The 27,353-nt window shown below is 33.8% G+C and overlaps 3 protein-coding genes across 3 annotated transcripts; 1 reads left to right on the top strand and 2 right to left on the bottom strand.

Moving 5' to 3' along the window:
• Positions 1–183: 183 nt before the first annotated feature.
• LOC137922278 (uncharacterized) lies at positions 184–14,152 on the top strand. The gene is made up of 12 exons (XM_068765249.1): positions 184–440; positions 1,392–1,692; positions 3,186–3,260; positions 3,800–3,907; positions 4,657–4,720; positions 6,435–6,503; positions 7,527–7,587; positions 8,427–8,525; positions 10,254–10,387; positions 12,293–12,601; positions 12,866–13,183; positions 14,026–14,152. Exons 1-12 carry the CDS (start codon positions 288–290, stop codon positions 14,039–14,041), a joined length of 1,707 nt encoding a protein of 568 aa, XP_068621350.1. The 5' UTR covers positions 184–287; the 3' UTR covers positions 14,042–14,152.
• Positions 14,153–19,032: 4,880 nt separating this feature from the next.
• Positions 19,033–26,630, bottom strand: LOC137922198 (uncharacterized). Its single transcript, XM_068765117.1, has 4 exons — positions 26,398–26,630; positions 20,687–20,807; positions 19,791–19,960; positions 19,033–19,422 (listed from the first exon to the last, which is right to left on the bottom strand). Exons 1-4 carry the CDS (start codon positions 26,482–26,484, stop codon positions 19,336–19,338), a joined length of 465 nt encoding a protein of 154 aa, XP_068621218.1. The 5' UTR covers positions 26,485–26,630; the 3' UTR covers positions 19,033–19,335.
• LOC137922197 (succinate--hydroxymethylglutarate CoA-transferase) lies at positions 22,506–26,374 on the bottom strand. Its single transcript, XM_068765116.1, has 3 exons — positions 25,935–26,374; positions 24,470–24,647; positions 22,506–23,338 (listed from the first exon to the last, which is right to left on the bottom strand). Exons 1-3 carry the CDS (start codon positions 26,269–26,271, stop codon positions 22,558–22,560), a joined length of 1,296 nt encoding a protein of 431 aa, XP_068621217.1. The 5' UTR covers positions 26,272–26,374; the 3' UTR covers positions 22,506–22,557.
• Positions 26,631–27,353: the final 723 nt, after the last annotated feature.

Here is a 27,353-nt window from a genome sequence, read left to right as displayed (position 1 = left end):
ATTTATAATTATTTTAATCGTTAAATAATGTTCAAGAATATTCCAAATCCTAATAATGTGTGACATAAAAACATGAATACTATTAGAAATGGTATAATGAAATATACATGGTAACCCTTTCACACTGGCAAAAAGTGTACGACTATTGCTATAGCTGTAAAAAAACTAAACTGTCAAATTGTTTTAAAATAAAGACTGGGTCGTAGTTGTGTTCTCGTGAAAACAAGAAGTTAATTTTGAAGTTGATTTTTTAAAACATTAATTGTTTGTATCGTATAGTAGATAATATGTCCAATCTTGAAAAGGAAATTGCAGATCTCCGCGAAAAGAATAATGAGTTGGTACAGACGGTACAGTATTGGAAAATAACAGCAGGTCAAAGAGAAAATGAGAAATTAGAACTCATGAAGGAAATAAATGAACTAAGGTTGAAATTGAGCGTAAGTTTTACTTAGGTATAGAATAATTATTCTGAAAGCGTTATATAATTTTATCATTTTGTCAACACAGTCCACAAATCGCAACTAATGACTTCAATTATATGTTGATGTAGCCAACACTGTTTATTTTGTACAACAGTATTTTATTTTAGTTAGGACATAGAACCTTTCTTTACTTCTACAACTCTCTACTACTAGTTCCATAATATGAATGGCCTCAAAGATAATTTGTGTTTATTGTTATAATTAGTACTAGCTATACCCGTGACTTCATTCATAGAATTTAGTAAAAATATTTAGTTTGTTTTTAAAAATTTTATAAACTACAGGTAGCCTTAGTTACTTCTTGTTCCATCAGCTACTGGCAATATAAATCCCGTCAAAATCAGACCAGCCCTTTTGAAGATTAGACAGAACAAACAGACAGACAGCCAAAAATGTAATTTTAGTACATGTATTGTATATATATTCATAAATAGTAAAGAGCTATTTTAATATGACAAACAGACACCCCAGTTTCATTAATTTGTTTACATTTCTATATATTGGGAGGACTGAAAAGTAATGTCTCTTTCTTAAGTTGAATTTGCACAACTACATTTTTGACTAGTTTTTATTTCTAGTCCACAATATATTCATCTTTGTTATCAACAACCTTTTGCCTTCTAGTATAAAAATTTTCAATGCCGGAGCAGTAAATCAATCGGTTTTTCTGTAAAATATTTTGACAGAAGCAACATTACTTGCCGGTTCCCCTAAAAATCAGATCACTTAAATCATTAGAGAGCCTTAATTACCCCTCATTATTGGTAGCCATATTATAGAAGTGTTGCCATCTATTATCCTGAAGCACCTACACATATTACTTGATATTGCTAAGTTTGGTTGTGGGAGCAATCATGGGTTATTATTAGTAAATATTCAGAAATCTATTGATTCATATATTTTTAGAGGATTAGAAGCGGGGGAGCTGCACAAGTGAGACAATTAGATGCAGCACTTCAGGCGGCAAGCCAAGAGGCACTGACGCACTTGGTTCAAGCTTCAAGTGCTGTGGCCCGGTCGATAGATCTAGCTAAAGCATATATGAGGGATAGACAGGAGTTAGACACATCCTCACCGAGATGGAGCAGCATCAGTGGAACCCATACAACAGAGAGAGTGAACAGAGTTCCACCGTTATTAATTGGTGGGCAGTCAATACAACCTGTGGTGTCTCTAAGCAGGACATTTGTGAATAGTAGTGGGACCCGTAAGTAGAAATATATTAGTAGTTTTTATACATAGTTAATATAATTTAGTCATTTGATACATTGTGTCTCTAATAATGTTTTGTTTCTCCATAAAAACATCTAAAATTATTGATAAAAAATAATGATAGACACTGCATTAATACAAGGAATACAAATGTGCTCTTTACTCCTAGTATAAATCTTCAATATTTAACAAATAATTTATGGTACAAGGTTTATGTATGTATAATAAAATTCCATAGTCAATTTCAGATCTGCCACTGAAGAGATTAAAAACCAATATTATTAAAAAAAGTATACTATTGTATCCAAGAATACTCTACTGCTCACTCGGAAAGCTAATATTTGTCAAGCACTCTTTATAAAACTATATTTATAAAGAGCAATTGTTGAGTTTTTTGCTGGCTTTTCTTAGCAGAACTGCCTTCTGTGCCGGTGGTAGCTTCCTGTATGGACAACAGTTGACAGCTGACATTTTTTGTTGATTGAAGACTTGAAAGTGTTTGTAACAGCCTATTATAATAAAGATTATTTTGATTTTGATTTGATACATTACATTTTTAGATTTTGCAAATATCACAACAGTGAAAACCAAGTCAAATTATAAATAGTGTTGGCCTGTTTTAAGGTGCAGAAAATTATTGTTCTTTGACTAAATTCTTGTACCTATGTTATTAAATGTGGAGAAAGGCTAGCTTTGAAATTTATAATGAAATTCAAAACATGCAGCATATCTCCTAACAACTCTTGTATTAAATTCTGATAATGGAGCCAACTTACCTGGTATTATGAGTGAGGATTAAATTGTTCGCGTTCTTGGTGATGTATGATAAATCAGCCTTACAACTCCATCACCTGCTTGTAGAGTCAGGTAGTGTGTACTTGCACGGGGCAGTCACTTTGAAGAGCACTGTTGTCGGAGACTGTGGAGGCAAGACATACTGCAAATAGGTCTCTGCCTTCGGGCAGTTATACTGTACCCATTGGTATAATATAAGGGTTGAGAACTTTAGAGTCTGTATAATCATCAAATTAGGAGTGGGTTAGAGATGGCTGTGATGACTGTATTAAATATAAATTGTTTTGCTTTTTGGCTGAGCCTGTGTTTAAGAGATAAATTAACACTGCTTCCCAAAAGCAATTTGGTAATTGATTTAATAATACAACAAAAAAAAATTGACAAAATTAAGAAGCATAGTAGTATAACAGAGAATTCAGGTCCTGCAACTGTTTTTAAATTTAGCCGACTAATAAGACGCCATGACGTGTTACAATTTATCTAGTTCACAGACCCTTCTGCTCCATGAACTCAGTACCGATGAAGCTGTAAGAGCCTTAGGGCTAACAGCATTAACATCTTCAGATACAATAGAATTAGAAATTGTTTTATAGATGGAATATTCTTAAATATACTGTTATATATGTTATATATATATATATATATATATGTCTATCATATACACCGAAGTTAGTGATTTTTTTATTATTCCAGGATCTGCAAACAGAAGTCCAAATCAGCAAAGCCGGAATGTCGCAGAAAGGGCTGTGCCTATGCGTATGTTACAAGGTAATATATTTATTATATTTATGTCCACCGGCTATATTTACCACCAGTACTATTATTAAGTGAATATATTTATACAAAAATGTCATTAAAAAATAATACCTATATATATAAGACAGGTATACTTGTCAAACAGTGAATTTGTAACAGTTGAAATGATGGTGTTTGGTGTATGGGGGGGAGGGGAACCTGGATGGGCAAAAGATACTTTGCCCTCTTGAGGAAGGACAGGGTTATCTGGAATTCCTGCCAACTAAAACCCCTTTGGTGGTCGTCTTTGGTATCTATGGAAGGATCTCGCTGCTGCCCCTCAGTACTACGCCAAGACACATACCTGAAGTAAGCTGTGGCTCCTCTGGCATCCTCGCTGTACCACGGCAACACGAGACCACTAAGAGTTGCTGTCCTTCTCGGGTTTGCATTGACTGGGTGATGAAGGCCCCCACCCCTGATGTCCGCGAATCTGATGAACATCTCTTACTACAGCCCGGGGACACCTTAGCCAAATTCAAGTGAACCAAAATTAAATTCCTTCATTTCAGATGTGTATATACCATTAACAAGAATAGATGCGGGGGAACGTGGAAATAATATGGAGACAGATTCAGAACCTAATATTAATGATAGTACCGAAGATCTGGGACTGGAAGGTAAGATGACAGATTTTTACAATCAAATAAAATTCCGGTCCTATTGGGAATATTGAAGCTTAAGTTCTATGGCGTCCTATCTTTGGGTGATCTTGTTGTATATATTAAAACATTGTCTGCAAGTTTCTATGTGTCAGGAATTCTAGAATAGTCTAGATCTAGCGAGTTAGAGAGCTAGTTTTTGTATGAAAAATATTGTAGTGCGTTTTTATTATTATTAAACTGGAACATTTCATAGGAGTCCCGAGATGATATATATATGTTTATATAGTACTATGTAGCAAAGCTTCGAAGATTATTTACTAAAAACAAAAGTTTTAGGTTCTTTCTCTTCAGTGACCTTTAAAGATAAAAATAAAATAATAAGAATGTTTGTGACTATGTAACATTAATTATTTAATTTCATTTTGAGTTCACCTAAAATTAGATTATGTATTAGAAATGCGTCATCATTACCATTATCCATATTATCATTATCATATTTGTTATCATCATTATGCTTATCACCACCATCCTTAGCATTACATTCATCATTCTTTTAATCACCATTATCATCACACACTTCCTTACTATCATCATCATCATTATTATCGTCATCCTTATCAGCATCATTCTTATAGTAATAATAATAATCATCTAATGTAATTTTGAAAACGCTGAAGATGCGTACTGTACAATTACCAGTATTGCCCTGCAAGCATCCGATATCCCGATTTGTTATTAAATGAATGATTTTAATTTTTTTCCAGATGACAATGAACAAGTGTTGGAAGAGTCACAGAATATATCTGAATTGGATCAATACGAATCGTCGTAAGTTATTTTAATTTGTAATGTTTTATCTGTAGTGAACGCATAAGTACTGATTACCAAAAGTACATGGGTGCCAAATGTGTGAAGTAATATAAAAAGCCAATTGGTCCGTTCTGAAATATCTCGTGTGCGTCATGACAATCATGATCATCCATCTCACCACTATACACCTCAGGCGGTTACTTGAAATTCCGTACATAGTGTACTTATTAAACGGTTTTATTTAGTTCGACCCGTACGGAATTTATTTGGATCAAAATTAGAAATTGAAATTTAATCACCTTCCTGTTGTCAGATTGATCTGAAATTTGGTGCATTTAATTTAGATGACAATACAATATAATAAAATCAATAATATTATAAATCTAAGATGGCCGCCGATACAAAATGGCGGATTACGTATTTTTCCTTAACCCCTTCAATATGGGTATCAAATGAAAGGGCTACAATAGTAAAACACGATGATTATGTCAAAATTTAAAATTCAAGATGGACGCCGTTCCAATATGGCGGACTAGGTACATATTTTTCCACAACCACCACAATATGGGTTTCAAAAAACCGTTTAACTTAAAAGTTTTTTAAATGTATTTATTTTGATTCAAATGTCAAGAGGTCTGTTCTGAAATATCTCGTGTGTGTCTTGTCAATCAATTCCTTACCCATATCATTTCTCGTATACTTAAGCGGTGAACAAATAACTATTCCGTGCATGTTGTACTTTCTTTGAGATATGTAAGTTGTTGTGGGAAGTAGACAAACGGTCTGTTCTGAAACACCTCGTGTGCGTCTTGTCAATCATATCCTCCCTCATCTCATCGCTCATGTACCTAGGCGGGGACTAACAATTCCGAGCATACTGTATCTATATTGGGATACGTAAGAAGCGGTATTATGTAAGACGTGGAAGACAGAGAAACGTCGAGCCGTCTGTCCTGAAATATCTCGTGTGAGTCTTGTCAATCACTTCCTAACCCATCTCATTGCTCATATACATGAAGATGTATAGCAATTCTGTGCATACTGTATTAATCATGAGGTATGTAAGAAGCATTAGTGGGAAGTAGACAAACGTCAAGTCTTTTCTGATATATCTCGTGTGTGCCTTGTCATTCACTCTATCCTCATTTCATCGCTCATATACCTCAGGCGGTGATTAGCAATAGCGCTACATAACTGAGGAGAGAGTCAAACGTCAAACTATCTATCTGTTTTCAAATATCTCTTGTGCGATTTGTCGAACTCGCTTTGCTGGTCTCACCGTAAACAGACCTAAGGCGATAATTATCATTTTCATGCATTTTATAGAAAACTATTTTTTAAAAAAAATACAAAATATAAAAAGTAATATGTTATATGTTTATATGTAACAGGGACAGATAATTAACAATGATTAATTTTAAATATGGTAATTCGAATTGTGAAAATACCTTTTCTTACTATATTATCATTACATTATATATTATTTACAAAAAAAACATTGATTTTTGTATATGGGGTCTCATATATAAATTGACAGGAACTGTAGGTAATGCATTCACCAGTTTATACCTTTTCATCTATAATTAAACATCCTGTATATTGATACACTGTAAGAGTAAACGTGATTGCCTTTATTGTAACGTTTTATGGTATATCGTATGTTATGTTTGTGTTAACTAAATTTTGAAGAGTGTCTCATTAAAATATTAAGACTGTTCAATCTTCATACCAGACAGAGGCTGGAAGCAGTCCTCGAGGACACGGAACCCAACGAAGATCAGTCACCACCCCCTGTTGACAGGTATAATGAAAATTACTTTTTTATATTCAACTGTGATATATTTTTGTATCCACACCTTCATTGTTACGATGATATGTTTGTTGTATGTTATATATGTGTTATGTGTTGGTTAATATGGAATACACTTAAGTGTCGAAAAAATTACTTAATTCCTATATCGATTATTTTGAATATTGATTCATAAAATTGAATGTACAATTTTAAAGCAAAATACATTTTTACATCGAAAAAAAACCTTGATTTCGGATTATATTGATTTTTATATAGAATTGAATGTATATTTAATTACGTTAATTGTTTGCTGTAATAGAATACATTTTTGCATTCAAAACATTTCCTATAATGGTTTCAATAATTTTAATTTGTTCATAAAATTAAATGTACATTTAACTTATAATAATACATTTTTGTATCGAAAACATTCCTTTATTTCGGAATTAATGATCTTGTTTTAATTTTATATTTAAAGAACTGAATGTACAAGGAACTGTTTAAGTGTTGAGTATAATGGAATACATTATTGTAAGGCAAAAAATTACAATCAATTGCATTTAAATTCCAACTCAAAGTTTGAGTATCTAAAGGATTCAGGCGTTATTTTGCGGAAGTCCATCCTAAGTAAAAAAAGGACCAATATATAGCTACATCCTCTATGTAGCAGTAGTCGTGCAATAAAGTGCACCGCCCGCTGATAAATGCGCATGTGACAAGCGATGCGAATTACACAACTACCACCGTTAAATCACTCAACACGTGTTTCACCCCTCCACGGGGCATCTTCAGGGGTAATGTTACACCGATTAGTGCCAAACACAGAGTCTGTGTTTAGAGTGAGTGCAACACAGACTGTGTTTGACATGGCATGTCGGGTGGTGCACTTTATTGCACGACTATTGCATTGGCGGAAGTAGCTATATATTGGTCCTTTTCTTACTCGAGTGTTACATGTTTTTAAAAATGATTTATTTCCAATTTTAGATCTAGAAATTGTTTTAGGCCTAAAATTTAAAATTTTTATTTCAGAATTAGAGTGGATAACCCGCTGGAGGGACCTAGCTGGTTGCTAGATATACAGGGCAGTCAGGTTTGTTTCATCTTTAATTATATCTAATTTAATTATATATAATAGATGTGAAATCTGACAGGATAAGATTTCACTATCAAAAGTTACTAGTCATACAAAATCCAGGTAAAAAAGGATATGTGTTTCAGAGTAATCATTTTAATAAATGTCTATATACCTAGTATATATACCTAGACAGGACAAAAAAATTAATTAATGTCTAGGTATATATATATATATATATATATATATATATATATATATATATATATATATATATATATATATATATATATATATATATATAAATTGTTGCTTCACAAAGTTTTCTACCTTGTACACTTCAATACTAGAGTAATATATTTTCAATATAATGCTGTGTGGTATATATTATTGGATTACACATTTTTTAGTTTTGATAAACGTAATTTTTTTTTGTTAATTACAGATATATTAATTTACTCTGTTTCTCATTGTGTGGCCCACGCCCCACAGTGGGGCAATTTGAAAATTGTCTCGACACTAGTTTAACCTTTTCGTTTTAATATAAAAATTATGAATGTTACAAAGAGGGATGTAAGAATTTTAGATGGGAAAGTTGGGGCATTGCATAAAAAAGGTTGGGATCCGCTGCTCTATGTTATATATGGGAAATGAAATATGTCGTACGTTGTTACACTATTTCACCTGCAACTTTTTCCAAAAACCTTAATATTTTAATGGGAATTCGGAGAATAAAAGGGATGTGTAGTTGGTGACAAGAATTACCACATGTAAACAAATCCTTACATTCATATAGAATAGTATGTCTCTTTAATTATGTTCTGTGAACGGAGTAAAGATATATCTTATACCCACAGACGAATAAAACAAAATGTCGTATAAACTTGGAGCCGGACTCTACGACGGAGTTAGACGAGACTGCGGCTTCGCCCAGCGCTGGGCCCAAACAGAACGAGGTGAGTAACGAAGATATTGTTCTGTTATCTTTTGAGACAATTCCACTTAATTAAATTACACAAAATAGCCACAGTTAAAAAAGTGTGGAGAAAAATATTAAAAAAAAAACAAATTATCACCAAAAAGGTGATGATATTTGTGATATATTTGTAGGAGTGGTCGTGGTACGGTAGCTTCTTGTTCTTCGGTAGCTTCTTGTGCTTCGGTAGTTCGTCGGTTGTATCTTGTTCGTCGATTGCTTCTTGTTCGTCGGTCGCTTCTTGATCTTCAGTTGCTTCTTCCCTGCGTTGACCGCACCTCCGCTAGCCCTTATAATGAGCGCGGAGACTCTCAACAGCGCGATGCAGATTTTCGTTGCGTCTACTGTGGCGCCATCTGTCATGTATCTGTTTCACTGCCGCCGCCGCCATGCGATTGACGGTCACGTGGGTAAGAGCTTGGTGTTTGAGTGGCGCGCGATATGCACGCCACATCACTCCCCCGCCCAGACCGTAACTATATATAGATAAAGTATTGTTACGTACTGTGGGTTCTGACTCGAAATGAAACAACACTGGTTCACAAAGAGTCCTTTATTCACAAATAAGATGGTCACCCTACTTTAACACAAAGTATACTTTCGCTTAGTCCAAGCTACGCTTCCAAATCGCTCAAGAAAACACTGCCCAAATAACTTGCCAAATAATCACTTTGTATCACTGATCGTAGATCTTATTATAAATTGAAAAACAACACAACTGTCGACATGGGGAGTACACCTATTTATACTACGGATAAGGTTCTAGTAAGTTCGAGATAGTACTCGGTTAGAATTTCCGAGAACCGTACACAAAAATATATAAATAACTTTAAGGTCACGCGTGTTTATGGCGTTTCTTGGGGTAGGGTTCCGTGTTTATTGTTTAGAGCAGAAATGAGCAACCCGCGGCCCTCGAGGCAAGTGAATTTTAATTTTTTTTTGTATTTTTAAAAAAATGCTAGAATCAAGTCTTTAAAGATAATAAAAGTGTCTAATTAGTTGTAAATCGGTTGTTTACGAACATAAATTACGTTTAGAACATGATTTGAACCTTGAATATATACTTTTTTTTTTTTATGGCCCTCTGTTTTTGAAACTGCGGCCCTCCGACCAAAAAGGTTGATCACCCCTGGTATATAGGTTATAGACGCCCACCGTGAAGCAGAAATCCTCCAACCACCACGGTCACTAGTCTTGCACTGCCCGCATCCTCGTGGTGGCCACTCGAGAAACTTTCTGCCCCAAAGGCCATCGGTAGCACGAGCGATATGTGCCGCCCATTGTCAATTTAGACGAGCAATTCTTCGAGATACGTCTGTTACCTTTGTTCTTCTGCTGACCTCCTCTTTCCTTTTTTGATTTCGTAGCGATTGAAGTATCACATCCGCTCTGGATCTATAAGATTTGATGAACGAAGAGGCCATATTGTTTATTATATGTCTACAGTTTTTTTTATATGGCCCCCGCTATTGGGAGCCTCTCGTACCCCTGTTTTGTTTGGGACAGGGACTTTACTTACAAATAATTTTTTTTTCATGGTTTTATGTTTATTCTACACTCACTTTCATTCTTCTCAATTTCTTTTATTCTTTCCTTTTATCCTTCACAATATCTAGCATTTTTTTTCTTTCATTCCGTCTACAGGTCTATCTTGATTGGCAAAATTTCATCTTGTTTTTGATCGGTTGTCATATACGCGATTGTGCAGGTGGAGGGTGCGACGGTGACCGTCGCCGGATGCGAGTTCTCTCCGACGGTGCGCCGGCGCAAGCGCACGTCGTCACCGCGAGCGTCGTATTACTCGCCGCATTTCTCGCCCCGCCCCACCCCGCGGAGGAACAGGTTTGACGCTAACTTTTTTTATTCACTCATAACTAAGTCGAGTCTTTATTCATTCTTCCTTTAAACTGTCTTATTCGCTGGCGTAAAAATCAGGGAGGAGTCAATAGCCTCCCTGATAAGCGAAATAGAGACCAAAAATTCATTCATCACCCTCTGTAAAAAAATTATAAATAATGCTATAGAAAGAAATAAAAAGTAAATATTGCAAATAAAAAGATAATAAAGACAAAATAAAAGCAAAATAACATATAATACTGTGATATAAAATAACTATAGAATCTAAGTAATAAAAATGTGATATAAAATAACAATGTAATTTAAGAAAATGTAAAGAGAAATGAGGAATGAATGAAAGTTGATACAGAGCAAAAGGGAAAGACAGTAGAATTGTGGAATGAATGAAAGGATAGACCGCAAGACAATGTGAAGTATGAAAGAAGAGAAAGAAAATAATAAAAAATTCTGTGAAAAATTAAATAAATTTGCCCAAAAAGTCCCTGTCCCACAAAAGATAGGGGGTACGAGAGGCCCCCAATAGCGGGGGCCATTTAAAAAAAAACGGTCTTATCCGATGTTTTTGGCTCATTAGAACAGGACTTTCAGTCCTCCTCAAATGGCACTCGCATTTGGGCAGCAGTGAAACTTTGCTAGTTCGAAGTGGCAGGGCATACAGGAGGCGCCTAGCCAAAGACACTTGATTCCATGAAGTTTCTGACTCAAATGCCTCTACGAGCGGACCTAGCATGGGCTGTATCGTGTCAATAATATCCTCTTAGCATTCCGATACGAGAGAATTCAAGAAGACAGAACCTAGACTTGCTCGGTCGTTATTGCCCGACTAATAATATCATTACTCCTTCGAAAAGTGATAGAAGAAACTCCAGTAACTCATCATTCATCATCACTCAGTGTATGACCGCCCACGCTAAAGTATGAAGCCACCGACTGCTAGCGCCATCTATCGGTGACGTCTGAAGTTACAGCGTTTAACGACAACGTTTAACGTTTCAGCGTTTAACGACAACGACGTTTAACGAACGCCATCTAGTATCAAGTTTTAGTAACTGCCTATGTTAAACAGTAACCGATTAAATTTAGGTTCGGCTCTCAACCACCAAGGAATCTGAATCTTAAATATGTTTTAACTGACAGCTCAAAGTCTTCTCTTTTGCGTCCTACATAAAATATTAAGTAATGATTGGATCGTCGTATTTTTTTTTCAAATCAAATAAGACTACGCGTTCGGAAAAGTTAACGCATATAGAGAAAGATGTGCGACTTTTCTCCATAAAAAAATCTTTAACATAATTGGTGTGAGAAAAGTTCTTCCGCATTTTATATGAAAATTCGAACATGTGTTAATATTTAACTATAGTAAGTGTCATTTTGTTCGATCTGCCATCTTTTGACATGTGGTGCAAAAGCAATATCAAAATTAGAACGCACCCTAATTTTTAGAAAATGGCGCCAAATATCACTGTACTTTAACATTTATGATGTAGATATATAGATATACTACATCGCCTGTTGACAACTAATTCTCTATATACTTACATCATATATTTTATTACTTTTGCGCCACCTGATAGATAGTGATAAAACGGTGTAGTTGTAATTTTTTTAGCAATTCACACTAATAAAAAACGCTGAAAGTAGTTTTGACCAGCATCCCTTTGAATTTGGCATAGTGGGAGTTTAGGGTTTAGGGGAGGGTTGTGACAAGCTGCTGATACCATTAACTAAAAGGTTTTACGATTAAATATTGATATTAAAAATATTCTCCAATAAATTCTTTATATTTAAGTTTTTATATACATATGAATGAAAGGGAACTTGAAAGGTCAGGACCAAAATCATAAAACATACATATGTTAAATCAAAGTTGTATATGTATTTTTATTATAGCACGAACGGTCGGGTACTCAAAGTCCTCATTGCGAAAATGAAACTAGAAGATGCTGAAGACGGAAGCAGCGACGTGACCATACCCAAGAGGCCGATGCGGGACATTTCACCACGACAGTCACCGAAGAATAAAACTCCTCGTCAGACTACGTTACAAGAGACGCCTACAATGATGGAAGTGGACGGAGCTGAAGAACATGTGGTCAAGTCGCGAGGTCGACCCAAGACTAAGGAAACCACACCAAAGAGGATGATGAGATTTGATGCCCCCAGTCCTAATGGGGCTACGGATGCTTGCGTTATCGTTTCGTAAGTAATAATTAAAACATTAATTATTTATGTATATTACTAAACATGTTTTTAAAATGAGATATAGTGATGTCCTCGATGGTCTTACCCTCATTTAATAATTTCAAATTAAGAATGAAATTTGAATTTAGAATAACGTTATCCATTGTTACCTTGACTAAGTCATCGGTCCACCTAGTAGGAGATCGGGGGGTCTACCTTTGCTGGGTCTTTTGGCTCGTGGATCTTTCGGTTCTTTGTAACGTTCATTCTTAATACTTATAGAGAAACCAAGCCCGCTCCAGGTGGATCAGGGGAACCGTCTGGCGGAGAGCAATCGGGCCTGCTGAAACACAACGCCGGACGCACAAAAACTGAACCAATTCGTCGCGATACACGCGAAAGCGCCCGAGATACACAAGAAGCTAGACGTGATACAGTCCATACGCGCGATAGTAGGCGCGATACACAAGATTACAGGCAAGATGATATCAGTGGCGATCGCTACGAGTCCAGGGACAGCGACAGTAGCACCGAGAGGATCGAGGGACGGACACGGAGGGCCAGGAAGGCGGTGACATACAAGGAGAAGCCGTTAAACAGGTATGTTTATGTAATATTTGCTATTACATCATAGTCCAACCCTCTCTTCCTGTGGTTGCTAAGCAAATTAATTGGCACACACGTCATATGTCTCACAAGGTAAAAAAAAATCCCCTATATACAGGAGTAGCAGCCATGTTTTGACCTTCAGTGCAGGGTAGTGGACATACTACAGTTGAAATCATGATAACGGAGCTACATAGATTGCTTAGAGACTAGTTTCTGTAATAATACTATTTTTGTATTGCGCCGCGGTTATTTAATGTCGGTAAAGCAGCGGCGTTTAACCTTGACAGTTCATAGATGGCGCTGTTAATAATTGTGTTATGATGGTGTGCATCGCGGTCGGTAAAGCAGTTGGTATTTGAAATGTCAAAGTGATAATTTAAAATATTGCAGAATAAATTTTTCAAAAGAAATTTACAATTTAAATAATAACATTAAATGTCGTTTTAAAAGACAATTTCTTTTGACTTTGTAGGTATATGTTTCAAATAAGCAATAATGCGTGGAATGTTGTTCTGAAAACAGAACAACGTTGAACGCAAATTCTTTTTTCAGCACATCGCGCCATATCCCGCCTGCTAAGCGTGGCTATTATGTCTCTATAGAGATATCTTTGGGGGAAGCTTATGCCTTGTGCAGGGCGTTTATAGGCTAAACAACCAAAATATACTTTCTGTTTTGTACAGCTACTAAAAAACTATCAATAATTAATTTGGCTATGTACACAAAGTCGTAAATTTATATTTATTTTTCTGTTTTAATCTATGCCTCCAACATCAGTTATTTATTTCACTGGCAGACGATATAAATAAAAATGTAAGAATTTTTTTTTCCAGGAAACTGCGCAGATGATCAAGTATTCAGATACCCACCGTGATGAGTATATATACAAGTCAAGTGTTGCGCTGTAGAACTGCGACTCTCGCTTTTACAATCACTCACTTACGAGTGACACTTTCAATTGGCAACTGACCAAAATAAGTGTAAAAGGTATTTCGAAAAATGTTTAGGCAGACAGTGTTTTAATATTTTTATGTGTTCCAAGTTGTATTGAAATATTATATTAATTGAAAGGAATTTAATAATTTTTGTTTAATTAATTATATTGAAATATAATTCGAATGTAATTGTATGTTACGCGTAAAATAAAATGACAGATCTTGATCTTTACGCGCCAATCACACATGACATGACAGATGTGAGGGTTGCCAGTCGAATAATTTTAATTACCAAATAATCATTGACAAAATTATTATTGTCTGAATTAAAAAAAAATGTTAATGATTTATTATTACAGTTTTAATTTTTCCAAATCATTTTTAATTGAAGAAACAATGTTTTAATATTTTCGTAATGATGTGAATTTTTAAGACCTTAAAATTTTTAATACTTGGAAATTGAGTGCTGATGGCGGAAAAGTTGTTTTAATTAAATGAACTTGACATATTTTCAGTATTATTTGGTAAAAATTATAGATTTATAATGTACTTAACAGTGTGATGTTCGAAAGAATTAAGCACTATATATAAAAACCATATATTCGAATGAATAATCCATTTATACAGATTGTTCATTAATAGTTTAATTAAATATTTAATCTAGGCATGTCTCGTCGCTCTAAGTCTTGTCTATCTTTAATCTAAGGTTTTCATTTATCCATAACACTATCATGTGTCGTGATCACTTGTAATATAAAATTAATGCTAGAAGATCATTTGCAATGACCACATGTCAGAGAAATTCAAATGGTGTTGCCATGTTTAGCATGATACTTGTTGCAAACATGGATGATGAATTTAAATGTCAGTAGTAGACGGGGTGGGTTCCCAGAAGGTGGGCATACGACCCTGTTCGATGCGCCGTTGATGACTGACAAGGACTATTGAGTCAGACAGCTTTTTTACCATATTACAAACTTGGTTAAAAATGTTGGTCTGGTGATATGTTGCTTCATCTCAGCTTCCATACTTGTCGGATTTGATTCTTGGAATTCTTATATAACTAATCACTTTTAAATGAAACAATGTTGATAATTTGAATAAACGGATAAAATAAATAAATTACGTGTTATCGCTATTCTTTAGGGCATCAATATGGTCCAATTGATACGTTATTGACAGTCATGCTATAATTGTGTTTAAAATTCGCCATTATAGTGTGACGGTTGTTTTTTTAATTATTTTAAGCAATAATACAGTTAAATATGTTAATGTAATGTGCCTATCTAAGTTTCTGGAGTGGTACCTTGGACCAATAAGGTTCTATTGATAATGTACTTGAGAGGCCTATGCCCAGCTGTGGACATCTTACGACTGAAAAGATAATGAGGTTGGGGATATGTAACAATAAATAATTGAACAATATCTCATCAGTTGTTAATAGTGAGAAGTTGTAACGAAAATTCGGATTAGTACAGTAATACCCCGCTTTACGCGAAGGATACGTTCCAAAAAAAAATCGCGTTAACTGAAATTCGCGTATAACGAGGTTTAAGATTAAACATAGTCAAAAATTATTACAAAAAAAATACAAATTATTTTAATCAATCACTTTAATTCTAGGAACACTATGCAACACATACTCTTATTTTTTAAGGAAAAATACATCTATTGTCTTTTGGGTAACGTTTTTTTTACGTTCTTGTAAAATACGTTCATAACACCCAACACTGTTTTTAATTGTTTGACAGATGGTCGAGACACCATAGAGAAGTTGATGACTATATTATATTTATATGCACTCTTTCGCGTAATTCGAGGCATTTGAGCGCGAAATTTGCAATTCGCGTTATAGTGAAACCGCGTATAACGGGGTCGCGTAAAGCGGGGTATTACTGTACATATTAAAATAAATTATTTACTGTTAACTGTCCCTGCACAGATAAAATAAATCTTTTACATCAATAATCATTTATGTATAATTGAACTAAACATTTCTCGTTTGCGGAGCGTTCGTGCGATTTGTTTCACTCGATATCTAGGATGTTAGAAAATTTAAGACTGAATTTTATCAAATTAAGGAACAAAATAATTTGTTAATAATAAAATTGTTTTGACACCCTATTGAGATTTGCCTGTGTGATATCTATGATATCGTTAAGACTGTTATGTGCAGAGATGAGATATTCGAATCCATATTTACTTTTAGGGTTGGCTTAACATGGAAAGCGCTTTAGTATAAAAAATCAGAATGCTAACAAGACAGATTACATTTTGTGCTTATATTGATGTCAATAAAGTTTATTTTGTTAATATTTCTGTGTGCCTCCATAGTTTCTTAGATATGCTTCCTTAGGTAAATATGGATCCGAATAGCGATTCCATTATTGTATATATAGTTAAATAAATTGTATATCACCTAACTGTTTATTTTTTTCTCTCAAATGATTGACAAAAGCAAAGGTAGAGTAATTCCTAATTATATATATATATATATATATATATATATATATATATATATACACATATATATATATATATAAAGCATCCACAATAGTTTTTGAATATTTTTATGGTTAACATGTTCCGTGCCGTGGCAATTTGTGAAGATTTTATATTCTGGTCGCAAGGGAGGTATACGCACTTTAAAAATGAAAAAAAAAATTGTTTAAACGTATGCTTTGCTTTTTCAACACTGCAAAGCTATAATTAGTGGAGATATTAATTTATATATGCATGATACATTTTGTTGTTAGACTGCTTATTATGTTTTTAATAAATAAATAAAAAAACAATACAAGTTAGGTAATGTTTATTCACCTATATCTATACAATTATTGCAAACAATTACGTAATACTTCAACAAACATCTCTCTGAGCATGCAACACTGCAATTTTGTTGCCATATTAAATAATAAATTTAGATAAAATTCACTGTAACATTGATTTACCTTTATATTGCCCGTGTATTCGATTTTACCCGTTTTTTTTTACAAAAAAATTATTTTTATTATTATTTATAAAACCAATGTAAGCACAGATATTTTTCACATCTGTCATTAACACATGGTGTATATAACATTTTAAAGTTTGTATCTTCCGCACAGCCCGAGTATGGAACAACCTATTGGGTTCTGTATTTCCTTTAAAAATACAACCCTGGTCTCTTATTCTGTCAACTTTATCTTCTACTATATTGTCGCTTTCCAACAGGAGTACTGGTGGTCAGAGGCGGACTAGTAATTAGTAACTAGTAATTTAAAAAATATATAAAAAAGGTAAATATTTCTCATTTATTTTCGTCATTATTAAATTAAACTTCATTTATTTAAAAAAAAGTGTATTAGCGAGTTAAATATATCAGTAAAAAAAATTACTTGAAAAAAAAACCGGTAAAATCTATTATGACTTCAGAGACGTAAGGTAATATTAAAATTGGACTATATAGGTGTAACATATAATAAAATATGACTTTTCACCTGTTTTTAAGTGATACATTCCACTCATTACAATGTGGTATGGCAGCTTTTTATAACAAGATACTGTTCAATACCTCAATTAGAATTGTATTATCACTCATCACACGAAAAGGTTTACATATATATATGTATTGTTAGACTTGGCACCTGCACCAAGATTGCCATTCAAAAACACCACAAGGCAACCAGCCCTCAAACCAAGTAAGGCATAACAGTCTCTGTCCATCATATATATATATATATATATATATATATATATATATATATATATATATATCTCACCTTCAACATCTAAAACATTTTTTTCATAAACACCTTATTAACAGTTAAGTTCCATCATATTTAGATAAAGAAGTTTATAAAATGACAGACAAAAACTTGTAACAACTATATGTAATTTATATATAAATATCTTAAAAGCATCTATACTGTATGTATTCCAAGAGATAATGCCAGTAAAATGTATAAATAAAATAGGTAAGAATGCGTTTACATGCATATTTGACGGTGATAATGCGTTATTTCTTTTAAGTATTTTTTTTGGATTCTGGAACTTGCGTGTCTTTAGACAGAATTCTGTTAAATACTTGAAATAAGTTGATAACTTAGACCATGACTTGAAAGAAATTATTTAAAATTTTTATTACAATAAAAAATCCTAAATTTTACAATTAAAGACATTACATTAAAAATTATAAACTTGCGTGTCTTCCAAAAAACTTTACAAGTGTAAACGCATCTTTAACTTTTATGTATATATACTTAACAATTCACTATCATATATTTTCATATGTTTAAACTGCAGTTAAAAGAGGGCTATATTAATTTTAATCAGGGTATATAATAAAGACCTTAAATACCATTTTATAGTCTGATTAAAGTCTTATGTAAGATATGAAGCGGAGGTCTCCTTTTCTAGAACAACAATAGACGGTAGAAGAAGACAGCGGATAATCGTGTATATTAAGAATTGGTTAAATGCATTTAGTTATCCCCCTATAACACGGTAGATTCGTTGCGCGTTATAGGAAAACGCAATGTACAATCATTCTACTGTATCCTGTTTGATGCTTTATGGACTAATGATTGGCGTTTAACTTCTCATGTTGAAGAGGAAATCATGTTTTGAGACCTTAAGGATCTGGAGTAGAGACCACGGATCGGCATGCACATAGTGGACAGGCGACCTCATTGGAAGAAGCTGGATGCAGGTCACTTTCAACCGGTCTTTTCGGAAATTAATGGAAGGAGCCAATGTCCTGCAGTTGCAGGGGTTTTGAACGAAATATATGCTTTTTATTAGAAACAAAATAACCACAGTATCTAAAGTTCATACCAATCATTATAATCACAGTAGAGAACTAAAAAGGGAAATCACCGAGATAAAAACAGACATGAAATCGTGTAATACGAAAAAAATGTCGAAGTATCGCGTTATAGGAGGGATTACTGTATTAACAATGCGGCGTAAGGGTATTTGTTAAGCAGTTTCTAAACTAACAAGTATAACAATATTTCTGTATGTTAAAACACTATTACAACTTTATATGAACGCATCTATACCATAGAGAAAAGATTTCAAATTGGAATAAAATTTACATTCATTTCATTCATTCAGATCGAGATCGATTGAGCGGAGTGTAGTCTAAAGAGATATATTTAGATTAGTAAGATTTATAAGGGACAATATGGAAAAAGATTTAACAGGTTAGGAAAATTAGCTTTTCATTTAACTATCGGGCGGGGTGGGGTTTGTGGGGGGAGTTGGTTCTTCTTTCGGTCGAAGAGTTACCTCTGTGGTCGGTTCTCTTTCCTCCTAGAACAAAGCAAAAATATATTTCCATATTTTAATCGCTCCCTCTTGATCTCACTGCGCACAAACCTAAGCCGGTGACTATAGTGCACGTGTATATGCTATTAGTCTGGGGTATATATATATATATATCAATGTGCTATAAATTGCCCCTTATTCCACTCATCATAAAATCTCTGAAAGTATATGACTTAGAGACTCGATATTTTGTAGGAATATACATTTCACAGAGTAAGCGTCAGCTAAGAGAAATCAAACCAAAAAACAAAATATTTTTTCAATATTTGCAATAGACAAAATTGATTGACATATATACTTATATTAATATATATACCTTTTACTTTGTTTTAAAGAAAATTATGTATAAGCACCTGTTCAGTGGTGGTGTTAGTGGTGGTGGTAGCTGTGGTAGGAGTGGCGGTGGTCGCGTGGTGCTTATGCCACTTGTGTTCGACATGTCCGAAGCAATGTTCGCATTCGTCGTCGCTACTCTCGGAGTCAGACTCGTCGAAGCTACGCGGTTTCTCGTAGATACAGCAACCTGTGACACAAATACAGGATGTCACAAAACTGTGACTGTCTCATATTAACCTCCAAATCGGGAATATATGAGATGTACTTTTAAAATCATTGCGTACTTCACGCGAATGGACTATGTCTAGGTCAACATGGATGGAATGGTGGTCTAATTATGTGATCTTATTACGTAAATAATTATGATGACAGTGAATTAGATTACACGTGTCAATAAACACTCAGAGGAAGACCCAAGAAGATGTTGCTAGAATGCTTGGAGGAAGATATCAGGAGTATCTGAAGGAAGACATCTTGGCAAACAGCGGTGAGGGATAGAACGAGATGGAAGGTAATCGTGGAGGTGACCATGACTCATAAAAGGTTGTAGTGCCACAGGAAGAAGAAGAAGAAGAGGGATTAGATTTAGAAGTCAGGTAACGCTAACCCAATCGTTGCGAGCGTATCCTGCAATACCCCCAATTCAACCGCCTGATGTGGTGATATCTTTGGAAATAAGTTCGCTTCGATACGAGATCAAATAAGAAATAGATCCAATTTCGCAGACGTATCCTGAAGGATTTCTGAAGTGATTGTCTGAAGTGGCCTGTGGAGCTGGAGTTGTGCATATCTAAACGACCACTACAAGGCGGACCAACGGCATCAAGGAAGTCTCTGGATGCGGTCGTAAGACTGGTAATTGTGACGATTTTGGAGGAGGCCTATATATAGTGCCTTACAAGTGTCAGCTTACATTTTGATTTCTTCTTGTTCATGTTCTCGTTGTCAACGGTGTCCTCCGTCCAAACGACTTTTTTGCGGCTCGGTGCCCTTGTATGTCGCAGCGTTATAACGGCTACGGGTTCAACTCCCGTCTGCAATACCAAAAATCAACAAAAATTCAAAGTAACATGATATATTAAACTTTATGATATATATAGTTAACTTTATTTTTATTTACAGCTATCGCCCAATTAGATTGAAACTAAATTCAAATTGAGATTCATTACAATGACATTATACGAGCCACATGACGTCATCATCAGCGGCGCATCGAAAAGGGGAATTCCACAGAAATATAATTCTTTATATAATTTGGTCAAAAGATGGCGCTCTACAATGCTTCTAGGCTTGTGATTGGCTGACGATTTTTATTGGTCCAACATTGTCTACATAGTTTTAAATCTGTATAAATATGGACTAAGCTTGATGAATATACAAATTTATACTTCGGTCTTCGTGTTGTTATTACCTCTAAAACCTACTGGCCCTAGGAAAATACCACAACATATTTAAACTTAAATTACAATACCAACCACCCTTATCCAGCCACAAACCAACCACGATTATTTTTATTTTAAATTGTTGTATTTTATACAAAGAATAAAAATAATTATAAAAAAAAGCAAATGATACTTGTTGTAACAGCTCCTTATAGATAACGGACTATTTGCATTTCGTGCGACAGAGATAACGCTCTACAAAACCGAAATTAGCCGATTGTCTCTTTCCAAAGGTCGACGTGTAATATTTATCGCCGGGTACTGTATGTATAGTTATAACTTGTTAGAAAGATGTTAAAGGAGCTCAATTTCATACAAAGTAAAATCAAATTGAGCTTCTGTATATTCCTTAACTTCCAGAACATTCTGCACGCACTTCGAATCATCTGTTAATTTATTTATCCTATAGAAACTAGAGAAATATTTTGGTCCCCTATAATAGCATCATTTAACATAGAGGTGAGTAACCTTTTTAATCAAAGGGTCAAATAAAATTTTACAATTTTTTGGCGAATCGTACATAACGCTTATTAATACAAAACATTGTTTTTTTTTTATATAAAAATGTCGGCAGTTGGGATCCGTACCAGATCTATCAGATTCATCCATCTTATACAGTTAACTCAAACTTACTGATCCCTGAAATCTTCTCTTTCCAATTAAAGACATTCTACCACCAGATCTGCAAGAGCGACTTTTACGAAAAAGGTAAAAGGTTCTATATGTATTATTTAATAGTTTATATTGTATATGAAATGGACAAACTGAAGATTGGCAGTCATATCGAAAAAGGTCATTATTTCAGACCACAACAGTTGAATTACAACATATAAAGATGTCCAGAGATAGAAATATACATAATTAAAAATGGAGAATGGGTGATGGTTATTATATATATAGTACTAGCTGATACCCACAATCGTTGTTTTGCAAAAAAAAAATTCAAAATTTTAATTTAAAAATAAGGGTTGATCGTAGAGGGGTGAAAATTTAGGGTTGTATGTATTTTTGTATGTTGTATCATAAAAAAACAAAAACAAAAAATTTCGTAAAAAAAAATTAAAAATTTTTTTTAAGGGTGAACAACCCTTATCACTTAGGGGTATGAAAAATAGATAGTAGCCGATTCTCAGACCTATTGAATACGCATATAAAATTTGGTAAAAATCGGTCAAGCCGTTTCAGAGGAGTTCAAGTTCGAACACCGTGACACGAGAATTTTATATATTAGATATAGTATCTGCAAAAATGCAATTCAAACACAAGATATAAAACATATCAATATTTATTTTGTTCACCAGATACGAGTAATCTTTGAATGTGAAGTGATAAAGTTAATAATTTATCTTACAACCTTGTTTGTGAAAAGATTGTTTATTTTCTCTCCATGGTAACCCAAGAAGTTGGAGAGTATATCTCTGGTGTGTTGTCCTAGTGTCGGTGGGGCAGTTCTTGCTTTATTTCCACCAGTGCTGTAAAGAGTCGGCGGTCCAACCACCCTCACGGTACCTGCGTCGGGATGAGGAAGTTCCTTCACCAATTCTATAGCTTTTACATGTTCATCATCAAACACTTCCTTCATTGTGTTAACTGGTCCATTTGGAAAGGTTGCGTTCCTGAAAATATTCGCCCATTCTTTTTTGGTCTTCTTAGATATGACTTCACTAAGGATCTTTATTAATTCTATTCTATTTTTAACTCTTGCAGAATTGTCTTTGAATCTCTCGTCGTTTATTAAGATTTCCATGTTTATCAGCTTGCAGAAGTCCATGAATTGGGCATTGGATCCTGTACCAATAACAATTTCACCATCCTTCGTTTTGAAAGCTTGGTACGGTACAATATTCGCGTGGGCTGTACCCCAACGCTGGGGTTCAATTCCACAGTTTAAGTATATATTTGCGATGTTTATCATACTGGATATTTGAGTGGAAAATAGATTGCAGTCGATCTTTTGTCCTCTGCCTGAATTTATTCGGTGGTACAACGCTGTCATTATAGCGCCGTATGCGTGCAGGCCTGTTGTTACATCAGTTATAGCAACACCGGGCTTAACTGGGTTGCCATCTTTCTCTCCAGTGGAATTTAGCAGTCCGCCCATAGCGGCAGCTATAACATCATAGCTGAAAAGAGAAGAATTATCAATGTTGAAGTGCTGAAAAAAACAGAATTAAAGCCTCCTCCACAGATGGCTGCAACTTATGAGCACTTGACTATTTCGTTGCTCCCTTCAGTAGGTAAGTACACCGTGTCTACTGACTCATGGTCACCGTTCGAAAACCTTTCAAACTATTTGACCGTTGGTTGCTGGATCAATGTGGGGTACATCCACAGTAAACTATAAATTTTTCAAGCATTCCATCTACATAAATAAAAATAAATGTCCAAATGTATTCGCAAAACACAAAATTCCTGAAAGAATTGTCTAATTACATTTTTTATTGTTTAAAAACAAGGAAGGTTCTTCAGTGAGTCATGGTTAAGAATAACCTCATAATCATTGGTTTTACACCTAAACTCTAGTATTCTGGTGTTAACATTAGTGGAAAATAAATTATTATTATCTTATGGCAGTGACACACCACACTGATACCAAGTAGAGTGAAAACCACAAACCGCCAAACGACATATTGAAATTTGTAATTTTACCTAGGGGTATACACCTTGTGTGTATACCTTATATATATGTTTGATGGAATTTCGCTTTTTTTTTCTTTTTGATTTATAATGTCCCATGTAACAGACAAGAACACTAATATCTACAACTATGCTTACTTTAGATACACAATACTAGAGAAAACATGATATATATCAGGGGTGGCCATACTGTGCCTTGTAAACCACATGCGGCTCTTTGAACGAATATTTTTGATTGATTGTCAAATTATTTCAATATTTAAATTTATATAACCTATGTTGCTCCTGGGAAATTGAAATAAATTACTGGTGTGAATAATAATTATTATTATTCCACCATAATTAGTGAAATCCAAACACAGATCATAATTAACTAACAGGCATCTTAAGTATTACAAGGAGTGCTGTCAAATATGTGTGCCATTATAATTAACTTCAATATATATATATAATAATTTCAATAAATAGGATTTCAACAAAAAACATTCTTTTGCATGTTTTAAGTGACCACCTTGGCCACCCCTGATATGAATTCCTTATGTTTTATATTACATTGTTACAGTTAAGAACTAATATAAACTGTTTAAATATTAAAATAATATAAAGTTCATACATACCCAGGTTTCTTTGCATATGGTCCTGTGGGACCAAAACCAGTGATAGCGCAGTATATAAGTCTCGGATTTAATTTACTCAAGTGCTTGTAACCTAAACCCAGTTGATCCAGCTTACCAGGAACAAAGTTCTCAACGAGGACATCACATTTTCTGGCCAAATCATACATTACATTTTTACCTGGAATTTTATGTATTTAACATAGAATCAGTTATACTACTGTTATCAAAATGTAAGGTGAAATTGTCATATAAAACTCCTGGGCATTAGGAAGGCAGGTAAATTGTTTTTTATTAGGTCGGTATGGTTATCTAAAACATTTGCCTGTCATCTGTTTGTCATCTTTTAAATGTTCTTAATTTTTAGGTGAAAAGCATCAACAAAACTCAATTCATATTGTTCCACAACCACCATATATATGCCTTATTTGACTCAGAGAGACTTCTGGCTATTCAGCAAACTCATAAGCCATTTTGTCATGATTATGGAGATAAAAACCGAATCAAAGAAGGTCTTGAAGGCTATAGCAAAAAAAGGGCTATTCTATCTGTGTTGAGGACTAGAAAAACCATTGGCAAGTGGTTTTATCAAACGGTATTACTTTGAAGGGTATGGAATTGATTTGGAGGAATAAAAAGCGAATTTACATTTTATTAACAAATTCACCTTACTTCTTGATCACAGTATTACTCTGTTGGCCTATAAACAACATAATATTTTTAAAAGCCTAGATTCACGGTGCATATCTCAATGATTATGAAATTTGACAGGTCAGATGTTAGATGGTGTTTGTTTTAATATATTCATTTATTTTAAATGATATAAGAACTTTGATAATGGGTTCTACATTCACACCTAAAACCCATTGACCTGTATAGGGACCAATTGACTAATATTTAATAGTAAAACTAAATTCCCTTTAAACCTACAAACCTCTCCTCCTCTTTCTAGAAAAAGAATACCCAAAAAGATAGATGTAGAAAATAAATAACACAGAAATAAGCTAAGATTGTTATATATTAAAAAAACTCTTTATTCCACTCAATGAATAGTTATTTTAAAGTAATCAATATTTATTTCAATGTATTTCTTAATAAAATACCTTGTATTGATAGAATAAAGTACTATTCTTCTATTGCTCTGTGAATTATGTAAAATATTTTTTTTGTCTGGGTTGCGTCATATTTTTTATATTCATCACTATTGTGACAAAAACTTTGGCGTTGGAAAATTCACTTAACAATGGCTTCAAGGTTTTCGAACAATTAATGTATTGTTCACTATAACAATGGCTTAAAAAGATATTTTTGAAGACATAATTAATGTGAAAATCACAGCTACTCAGTTTACTAAGGCCAGTTAAGAAAACTAATAATTATAAAATAATTTATAAATTTACATGGCAAGATAAATTATTAAATTTAGCTATTAGCATATGAGATATTAATAAAATAATAAATTACTTACCTTCACCTGTTTTAAAGTCAATACAAATACTCTTTTTATTTCTATTCACTGACATGAAGTAGTAGGAATCCTTTGAATCCTTCACAAATGGCGGTCCCCATTTTCTAGCTTCATCGCCGTCCAAACTTTCTACTTTGATCACATTCGCGCCCAAATCACCCAGAGTCATAGTGCAAAACGGCCCTGCTATGACTCTAGTAAGATCTAATACATTCACGTCACTTAGCAAAGCGTCCGTTTTAGTACTCTTATTTCTAAGCGGTAACAATTGTAAAGGTCTTATAAATCTTATACGGTGTTTATAAACATTTGCCCTAACAAATTTTAACGATGCCATCGGAATAACGAACGTAAAGACAACCGTAACTCAACACAAATACCGGTTATCTGAATTAGAAGATCGTTTGACTACATAGCTCATCAAATATAGAAGATAAGACGGTATTTATGTCATATCTGTTACCTCTTGTGTCTGCGGAGGGACGGTTGTGACCGCCGTGCTTGTTGTGGCCATTTCTTCAGCCCGTATCGTCTTCTGCCGATCTCCCATCAAATAAATTTCCGCTCGTTAATTATTTTCACATTATAGTCGCGACGTAAGGCGGTTTTTGCCTCTGTTGTTAGTCACGATTCACAGTTTAATTATCTATTTATCACGATACTTCACAGATTTCACAATATTCTGTGAAATGTTACTAATTCGTATGTCAACTTTTATGTCAAACTTGACAGATATTGAAAATGTTGACCTTTGGATAAAACTTTTATATTAAGTTATTATTTAATATCTATTAAGTTATTATATAAAGTTAAATCTACCAAGGTGTTTAGTTAAAATACCTATTTTTATGTATTATTATGTTTAGTATATAGTTTTTTGAAAAATAAAAATTATTTAATTACATTTCGTAATGTATATAGCAATATTACACAGAAGTAATTAAAAATCTTTTTAAGCAAACTATAGACATTTGTTGACATTTCAAATAATACAATAACAAATTATATATATTTGTAGCAGAATTAAGCAGTAGCTGAAATTTCTAAAGAAAGAATATTATTATTATAAGAATATTATATTATATTAATATTATAAGAATATTATAGCAACATATCAAAATACACGAAAATATTTTAAAATGTAGGTACTAGAATATAAAATTGCCTTAATATAAAGTAGAAGTTATTCAAGATAAAGTTCCGAGAAAATGGTAATAAACTACGCAACGATGACAGTTTGTGTAAATAAAGAATCTTTAGCATCCCCATCCGCAAGTTTTTAACATTAAAAATATAAGAATGATTCGTATAGATGAACATTTGGACTTTTTCCAGGAATATATGTACATTGCATTTTAAAATAAAACTCATATTCTTACGTACGGACTTCGGTCTTTGCTCTGCGAGTCTATTTATGAA

Source organism: Battus philenor, unplaced genomic scaffold, assembly GCF_028537555.1.
Source record: "Battus philenor isolate CCGP_79_NKW_IND1 unplaced genomic scaffold, ilBatPhil1.0.hap1 SCAF_2, whole genome shotgun sequence".
Lineage (NCBI taxonomy): Eukaryota > Metazoa > Arthropoda > Insecta > Lepidoptera > Papilionidae > Battus > Battus philenor.
This window is presented reverse-complemented; position numbering and strand designations above follow the sequence as displayed.